Here is a 23,697-nt window from a genome sequence, read left to right on the forward strand (position 1 = left end):
AACACAAATTCAGTAACCACCTGTGCCTCTCTAACAGAATATTACAGGATACATTTCGAGATCTGGAAATATTTTCTTAAAATGCTTCATACAGCAATTGTAAAACCCCTGGCATAAATGTTAATTAATTTATTCAAAGTCACAGTCTTAAAGAGGAGGGAAGGGGAGGGTGGTTGAAAAGAGAACTTTCTCAGCAAGTATAAAAAAAAGCTCATCTGTTGCTTCAGGTCCCACACATGGAACAGGCTTCAGAAGTAGAGACCATAAATTTTTGTGAAGTACAATACTTGACAGCCACAGGCTGAGCGGACACATTGTTTGTCTGATATAATACAGAACAACTCAGGAAAGCTGAACATTTCAAAATAAATACGTAAACACATACAACCACATTCTTTGAAAATAACGGCTGAAACTGGAGATGAAAAACACATGGGCCCTGAATGTGAGGACATGCCACACACACAGGGCTTACAAAGATGGCAGCAACACAATAAAAGCCAGGAAAAATGAGGGAGTGGTAGTTGGAGACAATCTAAGCAGCAGACTGCACAGCAGAGACTGCCATCTTGTTCTGTCCATGGAGAAAAGTTTTCTCACACATCAAGCACGGCATCTGAAGAGAGAATGCACCCACCTGAATCCTCTCCACTTCCCCGTGTAACAAAATCTAGGTTCCCAAAGTCTAATCATTTTTGTAAAGCCTGTGTGCTTGTATGAGTGTGTGTGCAGCATATGTGTGTACACACATTCAATTAGGTGGATATGTAAATGCATATGTAGGGGTGGAAGTCAGAGGCAAATGCAAAGTGTCTTCCTCAAATGCCAGCCACCATTTTTTTTCTTTTGAGACAGAGTCTCCCACTGAACCTGCAGCTCCCTGATATGTCTTCATTAAGTGGTCAGCGAGCACTAAAAATCCTTCTATCTATGCCTTCCGGGATTTTGGCTTTCAGGTGACTCTTGCAGTGCCTGGCTTTTTAAATTTGTCCTGGGGTTGTGGACTCAGATTCTCATATTTGCATAGCATGTACTTTACTAGCTGAGCCATCTCCCAGATCCTAAGCAAGATTAGGTATTAAAGGGACAATCAGCTCACCTGTCTGCAGCAGAGAAAATGCCATTGTCTTTATTTGAAAATAACTTTAATGCTAATACATTTCAATGTTTTCCCAATATAAATAAGACCTTTTCAGTTGCCCTATAAAGGTAAGCGAGGTAACTATATTCTAAATGAGTAAGCTCTCTTATCCTAAACAATATATCAGAAATAACACCCAAGTGCATCAGAAAGACAGTACGGCATAACAAAAGTCATTTGAGGCTGAGAGAACTCACACTACTGAATTATTAAATGGCAATCAACAGGATCCTTAAAGATATGTTTTACTTTTTAGAAGTTGTTCTCTGTCAATTTTGTCAACAACAGAGATTTTCCAAACTTTGTCTGATAAGCACTTCTATTGTTACTCTTTTTGAAGTTACCATGTCTTTTCTTGTTATTAATAAGGAATTAATCAACTCTCAGTTGTACGAACCCCTTTCTTTGTTTCTCTATCAAGTTTGTTCATAACAATTGTCACTCATACTAATTGCTGAGCTCTCTGTGCCATGTGCCAAGGACTCCAGTGCTCCAGGATTGGTGACCACAAAGTCTTGGCTTCCATCATCAAGGGTAGAAGGAAAGAAATGGGGTGGAAAGGAAGCACTTCTCATTCAAATTTCCTCACAGCCCAAACTCATAGATAAGATTTAACAGTGCAGAGAGAAATAGTGAGTCCTGATATTCAAAGTATGACTAGTGGGTGAGTCTAAGTGGGAGAGATGTAAGCCCTACACTTGGCTCTCTTCCCTAAACTGAGTAACCCACTGCTTAACATAAAGTTGCCATTGAGCACACAGCTAGTTATGAGTCCAGGTGCTTCCCCAGATCCATACTAGGGATTGTAAAAAAAAGAAGCCAAGACAGTCTCCTCTAACCCTGAGCTTCTAAAATGACATTCTGGCTTTTCTTTCTTGTTTCTAAACCACATTTCTTAACTTTCTTGCCACACCTCTCTTGTGGAAAAGATAGTCTGAGTGTACAACAAGGAGGGGAACCTGAAAGAAAACCTCATTAAATGAACATTAATGTGAACAAGAAGCCAAGAGCAAGCCACGCAGTCTACATCAGCATAGGCAGAAAAGATCTGGCCCTCTAACTGCTGAAAACCAACTCTTTGCTGCCCTGGGAAATTTCCCACAGACAAACATTCCTACAACTTCCTTCAGCCACCCGTGGGCGGTGAGCACACATGTGGTTCCAGACACATGCACAAACGTGGTCTTAATTATAACCTGCTGCCTCTAAGAAACCAATGGTTGAGTCCATCGACAAATGATGGCCTCATTTTCTGCAGTCATGATTTACTTCAGTAAAAACCTTTGTTTTATAATTTTGCTTTTGGAACCTGTCAAAATAGTGCATTCTTCTGCACTGTCCTCAGTCACCATGAAAAAGCCTTTAAATGTGGGCATGTCAGCAGAGGCGACTCTTCCTTTTGACCAATGTATTCACCATAGAATTGGGTTCAGTTTCTCAAAGGACAGCATTCACACAATTAAACAATGGCTTGACACATGATAATAGAATCATCTTGGCATTTTCAATTCACAGTCTATAAGACTCGGGAATGAAGGGTTAATGAAAATGATCAAAAGCTTCACTGCCTGCAGCACAGTTCAAGGGCTTACAGAACACTCCAAAAAAAATATTCCATCTAATAACACTTGGATCAAATAGGTAATTTGGGTTTGGGGCCAGTTAAGACCTCAGGGAATTCAGCCTCTGTAACATAAAATGGAACCATATGTGGTATCAGTTTCTTAATCATATGAAGTTAGTACAGGAAAGCCTACTAGAGAGGAAAAATCTACTGACACTGATGGTTCTAGACTCAGTTCCTAGCCCAGTCTTCATGCTGGTCACTGCCCAGACCTTAGCATCTGCAAGGACTCCCTCAAGGCACCAGAAACGCTCTCACTTAAGGGTACTCAAGCAAATGTGACTTTGTCTTACAGTCTGTTAGGGGTGAGCGAATGCTTTCCTTCATTCTTAGAAGTTATTTAATTATGTAAAGATGTTCCACTCTGATACTTTTGCAAACTGTGATAGTATCTGCTCTGTTTTTTATATATATTTATGGGGGGGGGGGGGTGAGAAGACTCAGAGGTTAAGAGCACTGCCTGTTCTTCCAGAGGACACAGGTTCAATTCCCAGCACCCACACGGCAACTCATAATAATCTGTAATTCCAATGCCAGGGGATCCAACACCCTCACAGTGACATACATGTAGACAAAACAAAACAATGCCCATGAAATAAAAATAAAAACATCATTAGACAAAGAAAACTAAAGATAGAAACACAGTTATGCACCATGAAATGTACTGTCCTTCATGCTGGCACGGGGCAGGGAGTGAGGAGGTCTCCGTGGTGACAGAGTATCTCTCCTTTCATTCCTCTGGAAGTCTTTCAGATTACATTACTACAGTTTCTAAACTTTAGAAAAAATTTGCTCATCCCTGCATGACAGAAAACTGTAGAATGAAACTTTTTCAACAAGGAATTTGGGTGTAAGATCCAATTTACTCATACTCTCTACAAGAAAAGCCACACAGTTTTGGGGACAGCCACTCGAGCAATAACTTGCTTCACTTTTCCAATTATAAAAATGCACTCCAACTTGATACACCTTCCTGCCTCACCCCTGCAACTGCCCTCTACTCTGAAATTCCTGTGGGCCCTGATGATCTATAGAACTCCGTTCTTAATGACTGAAACATGAACAGTCATCAGGTATTAAGCTGGTTTGAAGATATACTGTAAAACTGAAATTTATAAATTGAAGGTCAGAAACTCCCTGTAGCTGCTTTGCCTAGCATAAAGAGAAAAACAACACAGCACAAAGCCTCAAATGACATCCATAAATCATAGGCACAGCAACAAAAGCTATAACATATGGAAAATGCCACATTTGTAGATGATTCAGAATCACCTGAGAGTATACTTTGAGAAAATTACAAATTATATTCTAAAACCAAATTATTTTAAAATGTTTGTGGTTCAGACAGCTAATGTCACAGTTGGCTTCAACTCAAAGATGCCTGAATGCCCTCATGAGAACTCAACCCTACCCAGGTGACTCAGCACATGGAACCACTAGCTACCTAAGCATTGCTTCATCATTGCATTTCACTGAGTTCTCCAGGTCTGTAAGGGATCCCTTGGCCTGCAACCTCTTTAATCCACTTAAAGACACATTTTAAAAACTGGTAGTAACTTTCCAGAAAGGGTGAAGCACACCCTGACCTGCTTTAGTGAGAGGAACAAAGTCCTCCAACTCAGTGGCTCATCAAATCCTTAAAAGCAGTCCTGGCTGCCTTCAGGAGTGCTGAGTCCAAAAGTTCCCTGTGGTGACTGACTGGTGCTCACTGCTTTTCTAACTTTCTGTGTCATAGCTCTGCCCCTTTAGAATGGCCTGGTCACCTCCAGATAGATGGGAAACGGAGAGAGCTGAGGGAGTGGGGGTGGGGTGGGGGTGGGTATAGAAAAGAAGAGAGAGAGAGAGTGAGAGAGAATCGGGTAAGGAGGACATCTAGTCACCTTCCTTTAGCAACTCATCAGATTTCTTAACACAGACGTGACATAGATGTGTTCCTGAGGGCACTTAGTTATCACTTAAGACCTAGTGCACAAACCCTTCCCGAATCCCTCCTAGCAGAAGTAATACCCACCTCCCCTGAGCTCCCATAGAACTTCCTGTGTGCATGGCTACCAGCATTCGGTGTACCTGGTATCACTATTATTTGTGCAGGGCCTCATCACTAACTCACCACCTAAAGGACAGACACTGCCTAGCTTATTTCCTCGAATCCTGTTACAGCACAGAGGCCATCAGGTGATGCAGATCAAGAAGGGATGATGGGTCTTAACAGCAGTTAAGAGTCAGTGACCTGGAGCTCCCACTGGCCAGGTTCTGACAGGCAGACTGCAAAATGAGTTAGTCTGTGAAGTGTAAGCACCATCCTTTAAAGTTTGTCCTTGCCCTGTTTGCTGTTAGCAACAAAGACAACCAGAAAAGCAGTCTTCTGTAGGGTCCAGCACTGCCCTTCTTGTTGCTGGAGTTTTGACTATGCAGTCATCATAGACAGGCCTCAATCTGTCTATTCATAAAACCAAAGCTGTATAACCTTCCTTACATAAAGCACTGAGTCGCTTACACTGGTGACATCCTAGAGTACTTGCCATGCATACAAAAAAAAAAAAAAAAGGTTTAAGCAATATGAATTTCCATAGAAAGGTATGAAGGCTATATTATTTGACCTCAGAAAATTTATGACAGCTGCAAAAATTGCACTTATATAAATACTTGATCATAATGCAACATTCAGCTCCCACTTACTATGTGTAATGAGAAATGGTTAGACTAGAAGCTGCCTTATTACCCCCAGTTAATTATAAGTCAGATGGTGTCACAGAATACCATCAAAATCCACTAGAAATCGCTCCTGGTAAATACATTAGACAATGGGTCACAGCTGTGTCTATCTTGCAAGGTCTGGCACTATTTGGGGCTATCTCCACTAGAAGGATGAAGAGGAGGGCTCTACTGCTAGGAGATGTCACTAAGTGTCCCACAAGGAAGGAGATAATCCTCTGCAATAAGAAAGCCCTCAGCTCAAAATGCTAACAGTCCTGGATCAAACTCCTGCTCCCCTTAGTCACTGCTGTATTCAGCCTCACTCCAGACCCCACTAGACAGGATTTGCATCATGGAGTTTGTTTCTCTTACAGCATCCTCCACCTCTCTGCCACCTGTTGCCAGGATCATGCTCAGGATCACATACTATACTGCCTTGATTTTCAGTTTCACCTTCAAAGTTCCAGTTACAATAGCAAGAAAAATTACTGTGGAAATATCAAACTATTCTCATTTTTATAGCATGCTTTTCAGAGGCTGGCAATAAAAGCTCTTAAAAATGCTTGTCTGGAAAGAACAAAAGGCAAAGGAAATGACTTATTTAACTACTGCCAATTAAAATAATGAAGCATCAAATGACTACAATACCCAGAGTATAAACACACTTTTGACTCCTGTGTCTACAATGATCATCATTCACCTAACAATGATCAACTAACATGCCAACATTCACAGAGAACCATGGTATCTGACATTTTGACAATCTCTGTCCCATCCCAAAGCAAGTGTCTTACAACATTCTCCTCTGGAATATTCCACATTTCCTTTTGCTTTAAAATGCTCACTGATAAACATGGAAGTACATGGATGAAGCATCTGCCACCCATCCCAGCATAGATAAAAACAAAATTATGCTACAACTGTGGCTACTAAAAAAAACTGAAACAAGAAGTTAACACTTCTGTGTTAGATAATAACAAGGCTATAGAGATATCATACAGCCTGTAAACTGTCTATCTGGAATGAATGCCATGGCCACCTTGGCAAACAATAAGGCAGCCCTCAGAAGGATGCAGAGGAGGGCTGTACTCCTAGGAGATGTCACTAAGTAAATGGGAGGCATGAAGCTCAGTTGGTGAAGTACTTTCTTATTATGCATGAAGCTCTGGATCCCACCCCTATAAAAGGAGCTTGGTTGTGAGTGATAGTTATTCCTAAAGTCTAGAGGTGGATCAGAAATTCCATGCCATCTTCAGCTATAAAGAAAGCAGTCTTGCTAAATAATCCATGGTGTCCTGTCTCAAAAAAACAAAAACAAAACAAAAAACAAAAACAAAACAAGAAAAATAAAAACAAAAACAAAACAAAACCCCACAAGGTCAGTTCTATCAATATCCAGTGTGATGGGGCCCCTCCCCTGGGTACACAGCAATTGACAGTCAGTGTTTGCTTGGGAAGGAACAGTCACTTTTGTTGAAAGGTGTGGCCACTAGTAAGTTACGCATCATTAAGGGAGTAACCCTACAAATATGCAAGTGCAAGCAAGCATCTTTTGCTAAATGCAATGGGATATAGACATGAAAGTAGGAGAGGGATGTGTTAGACAAAGAAGGTTTCAGGGGGAGCAGGGTGAAGTGTGACAGAGAAATGGAGGACTGCATATAAGTAAAATACATTATATGTATGCAAAAAAGGTCAGAGAATAAAATCTTCTGAAAGTGTTCATATGACTGATAAGTAAACACAGTTCTGAAAGACATACACTGTGTGTGTTTGTGTGTGCATAAAGCAGGCTCTCAAACATGACTGTTCACCAATGTTTATATCTCATTGTTCCCAAAAGCCAAAAGTAGAAGTAACCTGGTATCATTTGGTGAAGGATAAATCTGTAAGTGTGTATTTTTTTTTATACTCAGAAATAGTACTCAATCTTAGGAAAGCAGGGACTCTGGCCCATACTATAACATAGGGAAATCTTCAGAAGATGTTGTTCTCTGTGAAGAAAGCTAGTCTCCAAAGTCCAAATGCGGAATGGATTTGTCTATGTGAGGAAGGGAGAATATAACGCAATTGTGGGGAAGAAGGGTTTGTTCAATGAAGAGAGTTTCAGAACTGCACAGTGATCATGGGTGAAAGACTAAGGCACAATAAAACATGCCCAGAACAACACTGAATGTTCAGTTAAATGTTTAAGATCATCTGTCATATGTTCTGGGATTTAATTACAGAAAAACAAATCAGGGGACTGAAGAGATGGGTTAGCAGTCAAGAGGATTTGCTGTTCTTGCAGAAAACTGGAATATGGATCCGAGCATCAAGTAGCTCAGAACTGTACTGTCTTCTGGTCTCCTTGGGCACTCACACTCCTGGGAACAAACAGATACACATACACTTACATATATACACAGATACACACACATTCAAACACACAACATTCAAATATACACAATACACCACATAACAGAGATAAAAAAAATAGAACATTTTATACATACAATATCTACAGGAGTTTGTAGCATCATTTCTATATTCCCTTAACATTTCGGAGTAAATGTTAGAATCATTTACTCTTAATTTCCTGCACATCTTCAAGGTAACACATCTAGATATAACTGAGCCACTTGTGTATGGGAGCTAAGCTCAGAGCAACACAGTCTACTTATATTCTGTTGTGCTTTTTTTTTTTTAATTTTTAAAACCTCACAAAAGAGAGAGAGGAAAGATTGCAAGAGCTGAAATACAAGAAAATCTTCTATGAAACAGTTCTTCCTAGAAATGGCTGCATAAACAAGACCTGAACAATAGCACTAACGGATATAGTAACATGGGGAAAGGAAATTTTCATGGGGTCCCACTCCTACAGCAAGGACTATCGACAACTAATAACTGCTGGGAAAGGGAGAATGTGCCTCATCCAGGAACAAGCCCACATGTTCATGGCCCAATGCACAGTGGTCAGCTCTTAACCCATACACACACAAACACTAAACAGAGATTCAGGAAGTGGTAATTATATACCTGTGCATATACATACATACATACATACATACATACATACACACACACACATGCAACACGTATGTGGTGGTTACCTGATAGAGCTTGAAGGAGAAAAGGGAGGGAGAAATGTGATGTAACTCTAGTTCAGTCAAAAATATATTTTAAAATAAATAATTTGCGTACAAATTAATGTAAACTAAGACTCAAAAATTTAAGTACTATGAGCTTTAACAATATACACAGTGAAGAGACCACCACTTACATTATTTCTTCTCATGCAACCTGCCTTAAAGGAGATGATTCTGACAGGCATTCTACACCGATGTGTTACCTCCATCAGGGAAACTGTTGTGATGCATGTAGACGGGGGAAGTAGACACGCACAGGTATGCAAGGGTGTCTGCAAATGATGACTTGGAAAGGAAGTAGCAGGGGGAACCAAATGCTACACTCCATCTTGGCTTTTCCCCATGTGCGCCAAGATTCACCAACCCCATCTTCTCGGCCCCCTCCAGCACCCAGGCTCTCTTCAACTCTTTAGTCCTCTCTTCTTGATGACAAGCCGTTTGAGCAAAGATCCAAAAACTGACTGCACACTTATTCGCCAAGTCTCTGCTTCGAAGAGCCTCATGGCAGCCAGATGTCTTCTAATCATGCAGCCACATTCCTTTCTCCACATACGTGCCCTGTCCTTTCCTCTGGGAGAGCACATCTCACCAACTGACACTAACTATGACTTTCTCCTGTGTAATCTGTCTGCCAATTGCACAGCAGAAACTCTTTTGGCTCCCCACTGTAGTCTCAGCTCAGAGAACACTATCCACTTCAGAGAAAGACACTTTAAGTGGTTGCAAAATGTGAGCACTTCCCTTTTCAAAAATTTCCCTGGCCCTGTAAGTTGTTTTTAGTCAACATACAAAGAAATGGCATTTCCATACATGTGTATATTGTGCATATATGTGTATATTGTACACATATATGTATATTATACATACATGTGTATACTGTGCTATTATAAACTTTTGTTACTCAGCTCCCCTCCTACCGTTCCCTTCTTCCCACATGCCCTTCTCCTTTCATAAACAGTATATATACATATGTGCACATATACATACCCTCAGATATATATGTATATATACACAATACATGTGTGTGTCTGTGTGTGTGTGTGTGTGTGTGTGTACCAAAATACTGCATTCCAGTCTGAATTATTTTGCTTATCACACTATCCTTAGAGAAAACCCTATAAAGAACACATGGGATTTCTACTTATTATTTCTTATAACTAGTTCAAAATATGAGAGGCAAATTAAACTTACAAATGCTTTTGCTTCTCTTTTAGAGGTTCTCAAAGACTGTCTATGCCTTCTGTAGAAAATGTACACAGCAACTATGGTTTTATCATAAAGATTATGCATTTAGCTCTCTGAAGAAAGGCAGCCATGGCACTGGTTTCTGGGTGTCTTACTGGGCTGTCAGCAGACACTCTTCAGCAGTTCACTGCTTTGCTGCTTTGTTGTTTAAAACTCCCCTTCACACTTTGCTCTCTTAGCATTTTCTTATATAATGTATAACCATATGTTTGCTTGTTTTCCTTGTCCTTTAAAATCAAATCCCCATCCAAGTATTGAATATTATGCAGCGATTTTACAAATATTTACTTCTTATAGCATCAAAGTATATTTTTATGCTACGTAAGTATCAAACAGCAGCATTGAATCATAGTTTAAAATACAGCCAAAGACTAGTAAATAATCAATACCACCAATAAAAAGAATGGATAACCCTGCAGAGTACCTGTCTGGTCTACACAGTGAGTTCCAGGACAGCCAGGGCTATACAGAGAAACCCTTTCTTGGAAAAAAAAAAAAAAAAGAAAAAAAAGTGAAAGATAGATGCTAAGGGGAAGGGGGTTGAGAGGTCAGAGGTCAGTATATCTGTATGCAAGCATGAGGAGCAGAGAGTAAATGCCAGAAGTGATATGAGACCAGACACAGCAGGTTAACTTGCAATCGCAGCACTCCTGTGGCAGTCAGGAGAACTCTCAGCTCTTCGTCAGCTAGCCAGGTGTGTAGTTGTCTCAAGGAAGGCGCAAAGACCATTCCCAAGGTTGGCCTTTGACCTCCATGCATTTGCTAACACTCACACACATATGAATATACAGACACAAACACAACACAAAGAAAAAAGTGTGAAAAGGTAAAAACTAAAATTTCTCAATATGATGCACAGTTTTCAGTCTACAAAGTAATAGTCATGACCCCTATAAGATAAAGAGCAAAGAGAAGGACACAAGGCCCAAGGGCTGTGTCCATGTGGAAGCCATCATTAGGAAAAAGAACTCTTTTTTTTTTTTTTAATATTTTTATTACATATTTTCCTCAATTACATTTCCAATACTATCCCAAAAGTCCCCCATAGCGCCCCCCACTTCCCTACCCACCCATTCCCATTCTTTTGGCCCTGGCATTCCCCTATATTGGGGCATATAAAGTTTGCAAGTCCAATGGGCCTCTCTTTCCATTGATGGCCGACTAGGCCATCTTTCGATACATATGCAGCTAGAGACAAGAGCTCCAGGGTTCTGGTTAGTACATCATGTTGTTCCAACAATAGGGTTGCAGATCCCTTTAGCTCCTTGGGTACTTTCTCTAGCTTCTCCATTGGGAGCCCTGTGATACATCCAATAGCTGACTGTGAACATCCACTCCTGTGTTTGCTAGGCCCCGGCATCGTCTCACAAGAGACAGCTATATTTGGGTCCTTTCAGCAAAATCTTGCTAGTGTATGCAATGGTGTCAGCGTTTAGAAGCTGATTATGGGACGGATCCCTGGATACAGCAGTCTCTAAATGGTCCATCCTTTCATCACAGCTACGAACTTTGTCTCTGTAACTCCTTCCCTGGGTGTTTTGTTCCCAATTCTAAGAAGGGGCACAGTGTCCACACTTTGGTCTTCATTCTTCTTGAGTTTTATGCGTTTATCAAATTGTATCTTATATCTTGGGTATCCTAAGTTTTGGGCTAATATCCACTTATCAATGAATACATATTGTGTGAGTTCTTTTGTGATTGTGTTACTTCACTCAAGATGATGCCCTCCAGGTCCATCCATTTGGCTAGGAATTTCATAAATTCATTCTTTTTAATAGCTGAGTAGTACTCCATTGTGTAAATGTACCATAATTTCTGTATCCATTCCTCTGTTGAGGGACATCTGGGTTCTTTCCAGCTTCTGGCTATTATAAATAGGGCTGCTATGAACATAGTGGAGCATGTGTCCTTTTTACCGGTTGGGACATCTTCTGGATATATGCCCAGGAGAGGTATTGCTGGATCCTCCGGTAGTAGTATGTCCAATTTTCTGAGGAACCGCCAGACTGATTTCCAGAGTGGTTGTACAAGCTTGCAATCCCACCAACAATGGAGGAGTGTTCCTCTTTCTCCACATCCTCGCCAGCATCTGCTGTCACCTGAATTTTTGATCTTAGCCATTCTGACTGGTGTGAGGTGGAATCTCAGGGTTGTTTTGATTTGCATTTCCCTGATGATTAAGGATGTTGAACATTTTTTCAGGTGCTTCTCTGCCTTTCGGTATTCCTCAGGTGAGAATTCTTTGTTCAGTTCTGAGCCCCATTTTTTAATGGGGTTATTTGACTTTCTGGAGTCCACCTTCTTGAGTTCTTTATATATATTGGATATTAGTCCCTTATCTGATTTAGGATAGGTGAAGATCCTTTCCCAATCTGTTGGTGGTTTTTTTGTCTTATTGATGGTGTCTTTAGCCTTGCAGAAGCTTTGTAGTTTCATGAGGTCCCACTTGTCAATTCTCGATCTTACAGCACAAGCCATTACTGTTCTATTCAGGAATTTTTCCCCTGTGCCCATATCTTCAAGGCTTTTCCCCACTTTCTCCTCTAATATCTTGGCGTGACTCTAACTAAGGAAGTGAAAGATCTGTATAATAAAAACTTCAAGTCTCTGAAGAAAGAAATTATAGAAGATCTCAGAAGATGGAAAGATCTCCCATGCTCATGGATTGGCAGGATCAACATTGTAAAAATGGCTATCTTGCCAAAAGCAATCTACAGATTCAATGCAATCCCCATCAAAATTCCAAATCAATTCTTCAACGAATTAGAAAGTGCAATCTGCAAATTCATCTGGAATAACAAAAAACCTAGGATAGCAAAAACTCTTCTCAAGGATAAAAGAACCTCTGGTGGAATCACCATGCCGGACCTAAAGCTCTACTACAGAGCAATTGTGATAAAAACTGCATGGTACTGGTATAGTGACAGACAAATAGACCAATGGAATAGAATTGAAGACCCAGAAATGAACCCACACACCTATGGTCACTTGATCTTCGACAAGGGAGCTAAAAACATCCAGTGGAAGAAAGACAGCATTTTCAACAAATGGTGCTGGCACAACTGGTTGTTAACATGTAGAAGAATGCGAATCGATCCATTCCTATCTCCTTGTACTAAGGTCAAGTCTAAGTGGATCAAGGAACTTCACATAAAACCAGAGACACTGAAACTTATAGAGGAAAAAGAACTCTTACAACTGTAAGCAATCAAAGCTCTACCCAGGGAGTTATGCTGAAGTAGCAAAACAGAAAAGAAAAATTTCAGCACCATATACTATATATATATATATATATATATATATATATATATATATATATATATACATAATATAAGGAAAAAAGTCATAAAAAATGAGAAAGTACTTCATCAAGCATGCCCTGTTTTACATGGGTCATGACAGCATTATCTGAGAGGAGAAGGCATTAAAATCTGTCCATATAGTTAACAATTGCAAATCAATAGAGTATATAAACCTTAGGAAACATAAAGGTACAGAAAGATTAGGTGTCCATTTTCATGTATCTACATACAGATCTTCTAATTCAGCATTTTTATATTTAACCATGAAAATAGCAACCATTATGACATCAATTGAAAGAAAAAAAAAAATGCCTGAACATTCCTGAAAACAGAATGCTATGGTACAAATATATTCTGAAGTTAATACCAGCTTAATCTTCTGTGGATTAGCAGACATGAACAGAAAACACATAACAATATATTCCCTGAGTTTTAGAAAGGAAAAGTACAGTTTTCCAAAACTTTTTCCAAAATGTAAAGAGGAACACACCATGAAGCACTGACCTTATCTCTCATTACTAGCCTTTCTTCCAGTCCAGAGTAGAAGTATTATATGAGCTGAGGAGTAAAATGCTTTCAGGAAGCCTGCCAGCACAAGCTCCACTCACTGACCACTGAATAAGTTCTATTCAGAGACATTTTTAGAATTTTGAGGCACCTTTAACTGTCATTATGACTCCTAAGTCTTCTAAAACATGAATACATTGAAATATTTAAATATTTTTCAAAGTATTAGCAAATACTCTCATTCTTCCTGTCCTCTACATTAATGACTTCTATTGGTGGAAGAAAAAGAGAGAGAGAGAGAGAGAGAGAGAGAGAGAGAGAGAGAGAGAAAGAAGAAGAAGAAGAAGAAGGAGGAGGAGGAGGAGGAAGAGGAGGAGGAGGAGGAGGAGGAGGAGGGGAAGGAAGGAAGGAAAGAGAGAAAGAGAGAATGAGAGAAGTATGGGAGGAAGGAAGGAAGGAAGGAGAAAAGAAAAGAGGGAGGGAGGGAGAGAGAGGGATGTGGAGGGAGGGAGGAGAGGGCAGGATCAGGGAGGGGAGAGAGGGAGGGAGAGAGGTCAGCAGTTGTTGCTATTAGGCTATGCCCTGATCTAACTCACTCCACAGTGTGTAAAATAGTGGTTTGTTTAGAAAGTGCTTCAGTCCAAGACATTCCAGTTTACAAACAGTGTATGACTCAGTTTGGAGGATGAAAAATGATACTGCAGTTAATGCACACATAAACAATATTACCTGCCTGGTGTCACCCACAAGGCAGCGCCTGATAAATCACTAGCTCCTAAAAGTGGAAAGGGTGCCATCCTATAAACTGAAACTGTGAGGCACAGGAAAAGCACATCAAAGAGACCAGGTCTGTGAACAAGCATGAGTCCATATGCACGCACGCACGCACGCACGCACACACACACGCACGCACACACACACACACACACACACACACGCACGCACACACACAATCTGGTGTAGCAACTTTTGATTGATGAACCAAGCTAGGGCTAAGATGACTAACATACTACCTGAGTTTTAGAGAGGAAAAGTACAACTTTTCAAACAGTGTTCTGAACTATCCCACACATATGCCTATGTAGGACATGATAAGACCTGTGTCTACTTACATATTACAAAGATATAGGGTATTGTGAAACAGTGACCAGGGATTGAGATCCCTTTTCTGTTCCTGGTGGTCTGTGTCGCACTAACTCTGCTTCAGTCCCTGGTGACACCCAATAACAGTGAAAGCCAAAGCACTCTCCACACTTAAAAAAAGTGCAGCTGAGTATTAAGATTGTCAGTAATGTGATAAAAATATTGCCCAAACCTCAGTTGTTAACACTCTGTCCTCAGTTGGTGGAAATGTAACCTTTAGGACGTGGAGCCTTGCGAGAGGAGGCCACTGCTCAAGGGCTCTGAGGTTCTCTAGCCTAGCCAGATTTCTTGACTCACCCCAGCCCTAACAGCCTCTTGCATGTGGATGAAAATGTAACCAGCCAGCTTCCTGCTGGGCTTCCATGCCTTTCTATGAAAAGGGATTGTATTGCCTCTGAAACTGCAAGGCGGAAAAAGCCCCTCCTCTTCAGAGTTGCTGTTTGTTGAGGTTTCTTATCATCTCATCTTGGAATAAATGAACGTACAACAGGCAATAGAAACTGTAACTCCTTCTGGTGAGGCTGTGATGGAAACTGTAACTACCTCTGGTGAGGCTGTGATGGACTGAGTGATGTACTACCATTCAAGGCAGCCTTCCTGTCTCCCCATCTAACTCTCACAGTGTGATGGAGACCAAACTCTGAACTTTACCCATGAGGGACACTAACATATCTTTTCGTTACACTTTAATTTCTGAAAATTCCATTTAATTACTACATTCGTACTGAGGTCTGCACATCTAAAGCTTATTTCTGATTGTTAATGTGAAGGGCAGTGAAGTGTCTCCCTGCTTAAAGGCATTGGAAACAGCAACCTGTGTTTGATTCCCAAAATACACAGAAGGAAAAAGAGAGCCAGTTCCACAAAGATATCCTCTGACCTCCACACAGACACTGTAATAAACATAGTGCACACATAAGCATCCTGTGCACACAAGCAGTAAAAGGAACAACAACAATAATAAAAATAAACCTCAAATCCATTGTTTTAAAAGCTGTATGCATACAGACCAGATGTGCATATTAATAAATGCATGTCTGTGTTCAATGTGCACGCAGTACCTGCCAAGGCCACAAGAAAGTCTCAGGTTCCCTAGAAATAAAGTTGCAAGTGGCCGTGGCCACCTTCTGAATGCCAAGAACCAAACACAGCTGCACCAGCTCTCCAGCTCCCCCAATTATATTCAGTTTCTTTTTTGGCTTGGCTTTGAGTTTTTGTTGTTGTTGTTGCTTTCTGGGGTTTTTTTGTTTGTTTGTTTTGTATGTTTGGTTTTGGGGGTTTGGGTTTTTTTTTTTTTATCTTTATATGCAAGGTTTTAATGTGTATCTCTGGGTGCCTTAGAACTTATTGTGTAGTGAGGCCTTGAACTGAGTGCTGAGATTAAAGGCATGAGACACCAGACCCAGGCCAAATTTATGGTTTGAGTGAAGTATTAGCAACGCTTGTGCTCCAATATCTTACACAAGCTAACCTATTAGCCTAGAAACATTTTAACCACGTTTTTCCAGCCAGTAAAGTCCTCCTAGCTGTAATGACCCCTGTCAAATGTTACCATTTCAAAAGTCTCATGCTAATAGTCTAAAAAGTCAGCTTTACTTCAAGCCTCAAATACGCCTCTATTATAACACCTACAGTCCTGCACTAATATGACCCACGCATATCTGTTGAAGAAAAATAGGCTCTTAAGAAAGTTTCCCCAATAATTTAAATTCTCACAATCACATTGATTAAGAGAGAAGTCAAGTGAATATGTTTATATCTGCTGGGCAAATGAAAGAATTAAACATTAGTTATCTTATTAGCAACAGTAGAAATTACAGTCTCAAATCTTCTCAAAATTATATGTAGCATTTGCTTTGTGTTTCTGTCTGTGAGATGCTGTATGGGTATCTAATTCAGGTTTACACCTTCTTCAGACATGCTCAGACAAAGCAGGATTCAAAAGAAATAAGAAACAAACTTACCAGTCTACGCCTTTCTTCTTCTACAGCAATAAGTAGCCTTGCAAATTCTTTCAGTGACTGAGCTATTTAAAAACAAGACAGAAAGAAAGGCATCAATCCTCTTTCAGGGATAATATTTAATTACATAGGAGCAACCATTACAATGAAGCTAGTTCTTCATTTGTATGTCTTTTAGTATGTGATTTTCTTTGTATATCCATAAAAGCATGTACATAGTAAGAGGCTAGTGACTAATAGCTGTGGGTAAGAGATGCTGGTTTCTCTTTGAACTAAAAATTAAAGTCTATAAGTTTGTCTATAATGATCTTAAAACAACTACAAATTATATATTTAATGTGGGAAATGTATATTTAAATAGTCCTAAATCTCTTTCAACAGTGGTCTGTGGGTATAATACATTTTTCAAATCTATAGAGGCAATAAGCCAGGCAAAAGAGATGACTGTGTTGGTAAAAGAACTTGCTGTATGAGCCCGAGGACCTGAGTTCAGATCTCTAGCACCTACATAAAATACTGGGCACAGTCACACATGCCTGTGACCACTGTGCTGGGATGGGGAAAATGATATAGAACAGATGGGACCACTACCTCAAAGCAGTATGATGGAAAATTATATTTTCTGAACTCTCCTCTGACCTCACACATACACATGAGCATATGAGTGTATACATACATGTGCATGCATGCACACACATACACTCAGGCACACACGTGTACAATGCCCAATAAAATGTAATACTGTACAGCTATATTTATTAGTGTTCAGTATTACAAAGTCCCCCACTAAATTCTGTTAGCTCAGGAACATCATGGAAGAGAGGACAGAAAGAATGTAAGATCCAGATGGAAATATGAGGATGCACAGGAGGGAGAGTTGCTGACCTTCCCTGCTCTCTAAATATATAGCAGTTATGATGAGCTGCAATAGCTGCACAAAATCTTGCAAAATTAAGCCCAGCAACCGTCATCATGGAAAGGGATGGAAGTTGGAAGTTCCCACCTATTTCATGGATTTGTTGATGGTTGAGGGGAGAAGAAAATACATTTTCTTCTTCAGTGCCCAAGGTCCTATAAATAATCCCTCTCTCATGATCTTCTAAGCAACTCTAATGAAATTCATTGGGGCATTAAAAAGACAAGACAGAAGAGGATCCAAAAGAGTGGAGGAAGAAAAAAAAAAGGACAATAAAAAGTGAATCAAATACATTACATAAGTATATGAAAATGTCATATTGAAAGACATTTTATGACATGAACAGAAAACAGTCAGATAGATGATAGATAGATAGATAGATAGATAGATAGATAGATAGATAGATGTAAATTTATTTATTTAGCTAGACAATAGTAGCACATACCTTTAATGCCAACACTCAGTCCACAGAGGCAGAAAGATCTCTCAGTTGGAGGCCAGAGTGATCTACAGTTTGTTCCAGGGGAGTTGGGGCTAAACAGAGAAACTCTGTCTTGTAAAACCAAAGAAAGAAAGGAAAGGGAAGGGAAGGGAAGGGAAGGGAAGGGAAGGGAAGGGAAGGGAAGGGAAGGGAAGGGAAGAAAAGGGAAGGTAAGGAATGGAAAAGAGAAAAAAAAAGAAAAGAAAAGAAAAGAAGAGAAAAGAAGAGAAAAGAAAAGAAACCCACCTACCAACCTTGTAAATAATTGCAATATGCTAAGAAAAACATTTCAAAATAGAGAATTTTAACTAAAAGTACAATTGTATAGTACTTTTTAAAACTTCCTTTGAGTAAAGAGAGTTGACAGAACAAGGTTGGATAGTTTGATGGGTTTTATGTCTTATTTTCTTTTACTGTTATGATAAAATAGTCTGACAAAACCAACTTAAAGGAGAAAGAGTTTATTTTAGGCTACAGTTCCAGCTAAGTCCGTCAAGCAAGGAAGTAGGAGAAGAAAATGAGTGAATCTATTAGTCACATCCTGGCGGAACTCCAAAGCAACAAAGCACTTGCTCCTCAGCAATTTTGCTCCACTTTCGTAGTCTAGAGTCCCAGTTAGGGAATGGTGCCGCCCACAGTGGGCAGGCAGGTTTTCCCACCTCAATTAAAGTAATGAAGATAATACGCCACAAGAATACTCAGAGGCCCATCTCCTAGATGAGTCTAGATTTTGTCAAGCTGCAAATTAACCCTATCACAATGGGTGACTAAAGGGAAGGAGGAAAGGAATGAAGAAAGGGAGGGAGGGAGGGAGGGAGGGAGGAAGGGAGGGAGGGAGGGAGGGAGGGAGGGGAGGGGAGGGGAGGGGAAGGAAGGGAGGGAAGGGATTAAACTACCTGTGTCAGAAATAATACACTCATTATAATATGAATATTAAAACTATTAACTGAATCACTCCCTTGTGTTGGAAGAATAGGAGAACAATGTGGCAATTTGAAAACATGGCTCATTAAAAAGGAATACCAGGATATCAGGAAGTAGTACCTAAAAATGAAAATCAAGAGCCAGCAGGACAATCATGGTCCTGAAAAATAAAAAAAAAAAAAAAAACAAGCAAATAAACAAGCGTAAGAAATGATGGCCTCTGACATGTCTGGAAGTAATTATAAGCAGTGAGAACCAGCAGGAACAGAGACTGCTAGGTTTTGGTTTTTTTAAGTTTAAATAAAAATATGTAGTTTTTTAAAAAATAACAAAAAAGGGGGAGATCCTGCGAAATCTATTTTCTAATAGTACAAATCTGGAGGGACCTAGGTGTATGTGATACAATTTGCCAAAGGTAAATGGTATCTACCACACAGAAGCTGATGAGAAACCCTGAATCAAATAGGCCTTCACTTAAGAATTCCAAGCAGCAGCCTAGTCCCTCTGGCTAGATCAACTCTAAAAGTGATGGCAGGCTCCTGGTCACTTGGAGACACCTACTGACACCCTCAGGCTCCAGGTCACTCCAAAGACACCTGCTGATGTCCACAGGCAAGCTCCTGGGTCACTCAGGAGACACCTGCTGATGCCCACAGGCAAGCTCCTGGGTCACTCAGGAGACACCTGCTGATGCCCACAGGCAAGCTCCTGGGTCACTCAGGAGACATCTGCTGATGCCCACAGGCTCCATTAGGGAATCCACTAAGGTGCAGTTGCTTTAAATAGCAAGTTGGTTTCTGAGTAAGAAATGAGGTTCTCATTTCTGTCTCCACTGTCTCTCTTTGTTCAAAAGAGAGTGATGCCATTTTCTACTTCCACTGAACTGGTCTGTTTCCCATATAAATACTATTTATAAACTCGGCAAGATAATTGCTGATTATAATGTAAATGTCTGGGAAGACAAACTTTACCATAGAAAATAAATTGAATGTCTGGTTCCCCACAACAAACCCCACGCCCATCCAGTGGTTTTAAAAAACTGGATCCAATCTGACAATAAATTTTGTTCCCTCATTTTCTTTGGATGACTTTTCAGGGGAAAGTCTTCAAACAAACGAAACCCAAAAAGCTAAACTTGTCCTTTTCAAATATTATAAAGCAGTTCCACTTAAAAAAAAAAACTGCATATTTTTGGTGCAAAGAAAGACATTTGTGTTCTTTGAGAATGTAAACACATGGGAACAGTGACTATCAGTCTCGTAAAATTGGTTGGTGGCCCATCAAATTCAGAAGAATGTGGCAGAAGCTCTTCTAACTCAATTTAAATGATCTTGGGTACTGCATTAATAGCACACTTGAAGAACAGAAATAAGACAAGAAGCCCACAGCATAAGCACTAAAGTCTCAAGTTACTATCAAGTAAAACAAATTTTAGGAGAACAGGTTCCTGGAGACCCCCAATCACTACCCTCCCCGGCAAAGTCCAACAGGAAACTGTCAGAAGCTGGGTAAAACCAGCTTTGTACTGTTCCTGCCCAGCCACTAGAAATGAGGGGCAATGTTAGCCTTGTTGGCACTCAGATCCACAAATGCCTTAAAGCCCACAAGACCATGGGAGGACTGCAAGCAATTCCTCTAAAATCAGGAACAGCACAAGGATATCCATTCTCACCAGTCATATTCGATATATATATATATCTACCATTCTAACCAAAGTAGCTGAGACAGAAAAAAAGGGATATAAACAAGGGAAAAAGGAGACAAAATAATACCTGCCAGGCAGGCAACAAAATTCTGTACTCAGAAAATCCTAAATGGGCTGTGAGATGGCTCACCAGTCAAGAGCACTTGCTCCAACAGAAAAACTAAAGTTAGGTTCCCAGCACCACAGAAGGCAACTCACAAGTACCTAGAACCCTAGTTTCTGGGAATGATGCTTTCCTTTGGCTTCTGCAGGAAAACACATGAGCATGCACACAGGCACATAAATAATAATAAGAGAGAAAATCCTAAAAACACCTCTGAAATTTCCCTAGAACTGATAAACAAACTCAGGCATGCACAGACACACACAAACACAGTAGCATTCCAATGCATTGGCAATGGCTGAGGATAAAAAAGGGGGGAGGGGGAGGCAATCTAGTTCATGACAGCTTTAAGAAAGAAAGTAAAAGCTAGAATAAACTCAAGAAAGGAAGTGGAAACATCCCTAAGAATAAAAATTATCAAACACAGAAGTGAAGAACAGAAGAAGATACTAGAAGGTGGGAAGGCTGTGCACAGATACAGGAACCAACTCTATGTAGACAGCCTTAGAGAACAAGAGATTTACAGATCTGCATGAAACACCAGTGACATTCTGCACCAAAACAGAAAAATATAATTCTTAAATCCAAGTGGAAGTGCCAAGGCCCCCAAATACCAAAGGAGATTGTCAGTAAAAAGGACAAGTCCAGGAATAAGTCTAAAATTGTGTTAGAAAATGATAAAGATCAAAACTATCATGGAATTATCATGAAAACAGGAGCATGCACTGGTGTAAGGGAAGGGAGGACCCAAAGATAAACTCCCACAGTTGAGTGTATCAACTTTGACAAAAATCCCTGAGCATATGTTGGGAAAAGAAAGCCTTTTCATCAGACAGTGCTGAGAAAGAGCAAGAACGCTAAAGTGATACCAACTAGAGCCTTATCTCTCGAACCCATACAGATGTGTTTTAGCTTCATTTCTGCTGCTGTGATAAAAACATCCTGACAAACAACTTAAGAGAGAAGTTTATTTAGCTTACAATTTCATATTATAGTCCATTATTACAGGGAAGTCCTAATAGGGAGATTGAGACAGTGGTCACAATCACATAGCATCCCAAGATAAAAGTGAGTGCATCTATGCTCACCTGCATGCCTGTGCCAAGTTCATTCGTACACAGCTCAGGGTCTCCAGTCTGCATAATGGTGCCACCTATCCTGGGCTGAATCTTCCCACACTCAGTATTTTAATCAAGATAATCCCCCACCCCCTTCATGCCTACAATCCAACCCAATGCAGACAAAGCCCTCACTGGGACTCTTTTCCCAGGGGATTCTCAGTTGTTAACAATTAAAAAAAAAAAAAAAAAAAAACCTCAACCCAGAGTGGATCAAGCTCCTTCATGCAAGAACCAAGACACTGAACCAAAGGCTTAACACTTTGATGTACTTTGGCACAGGAAATAATTTCCGACGCTTAGGATGCCTGACCTGGGAATGGATCAAAACACTTCTGCACAGCAAAGGAAGTGATCAGTGCTGTAAATGGCTAACACAGAGAATGAGAGAAAATCCACCTCCAAAAAGTGACCTGACAAGCAGAGTGGAGAACAAGTGAGCGATGGGTTAGTAGATGCCTCTCACTTACAGTTCTGTAAATGGACGTCCACACATGAGCAATGCTCCCCACCTTCACCCATCAGAAAAATACAATCAAGAGTGCAAGGAGGTTGCATCTTAGCCTTCTCAGCATGGAGATAGTCAATTAGTCCATCAAGTAAAATAGAGAGAAGTCATGCTGTGGAAGGAGCAGAGCTCTGTGTGCTGCTGTGGGGACAAATCAGTGCAGCCCCTAGGGAATCAGTACAGAGTCTCTTCAAAACCACTATAAAACAGGTTGTACTACCACTCTGGAAATCAGTCTGGCGGTTCCTCAGAAAATTGGACATAATACTACCAGAGGATCCAGCAATACCTCTCCTGGGCATATATCCAAAAGATGTTCCAACCAGTAAGAAGGACACATGCTCCACTATGTTCATGGCAGCCTTATTTATAATAGCCAGAAGCTGGAAAGAACCCAGATGCCCCTCAACAGAGGAATGGATACAGAAAATGTGGTACATTTACACAATGGAGTACTACTCAGCTATTAAAAGGAATGAGTTTATGAAATTCCTAGGCAAATGGATGGACCTGGAGGGCATCATCCTGAGTGAGGTAACACAATCACAAAGGAACTCACACAATATGTATTCACTGGTAAGTGGATATTAGCCCAAAAACTTAGGATACCCAAGATATAAGATACAATTTGTTAAACGCATGAAACTCAAGAAGAACGAAGACCAAAGTGTGGACACTGTGCCCCTTCTTAGAATTGGGAACAAAACACCCATGGAAAGAGTTACAGAGACAAAGTTTGGAGCTGTGACGAAAGGATGGACCATCTAAAGACTGCCATATCCAGGGATCCATCCCATAATCAGCTTCCAAACACTGACACCATTGCATACACTAGCAAGATTTTGCTGAAAGGACCCAGATATAGCTGTCTCTTGTGAGACAATACAGGGGCCTAACAAACACAGAAGTGGATGCTCACAGTCAGCTATTGGATGGATCACAGGGCCCCCAATGGAGGAGCTAGAGAAAGTACCCAAGGAGCTAAAGGGATCTGCAACCCTATAGATGGAACAACATTATGAACTAACCAGTACCCCAGAGCTCTTGACTCTATGTATCAAAAGATGGCCTAGTCGGCCATCACTGGAAAGAGAGGCCCATTGGACTTGCAAACTTTATATGCCCCAGTACAGGGGAATACCAGGGCAAAAAAGTTGGAGTGGGTGGGTAGGGGAGTGGGGGGGGGGAGTATAT

General features: G+C 40.5%; 1 protein-coding gene across 1 annotated transcript in view; it reads right to left on the reverse strand.

The window, feature by feature from the left end:
- Positions 1-23,697, reverse strand: part of Arhgap42 (Rho GTPase activating protein 42) — a 255,666-nt gene that overhangs the window by 151,825 nt on the left and 80,144 nt on the right. Inside the window, exon 3 of the mRNA XM_021171512.3 lies at positions 16,752-16,813. Within this exon, the coding sequence (XP_021027171.1) occupies positions 16,752-16,813 (62 nt within the window). The remainder of the gene's footprint in view (positions 1-16,751; positions 16,814-23,697) is intronic.

The sequence above is a fragment of the Mus caroli genome, unplaced genomic scaffold (assembly GCF_978045245.1).
Source record: "Mus caroli unplaced genomic scaffold, Mus_caroli_1 scaffold_11, whole genome shotgun sequence".
Classification (NCBI taxonomy): Eukaryota; Metazoa; Chordata; class Mammalia; order Rodentia; family Muridae; genus Mus; species Mus caroli.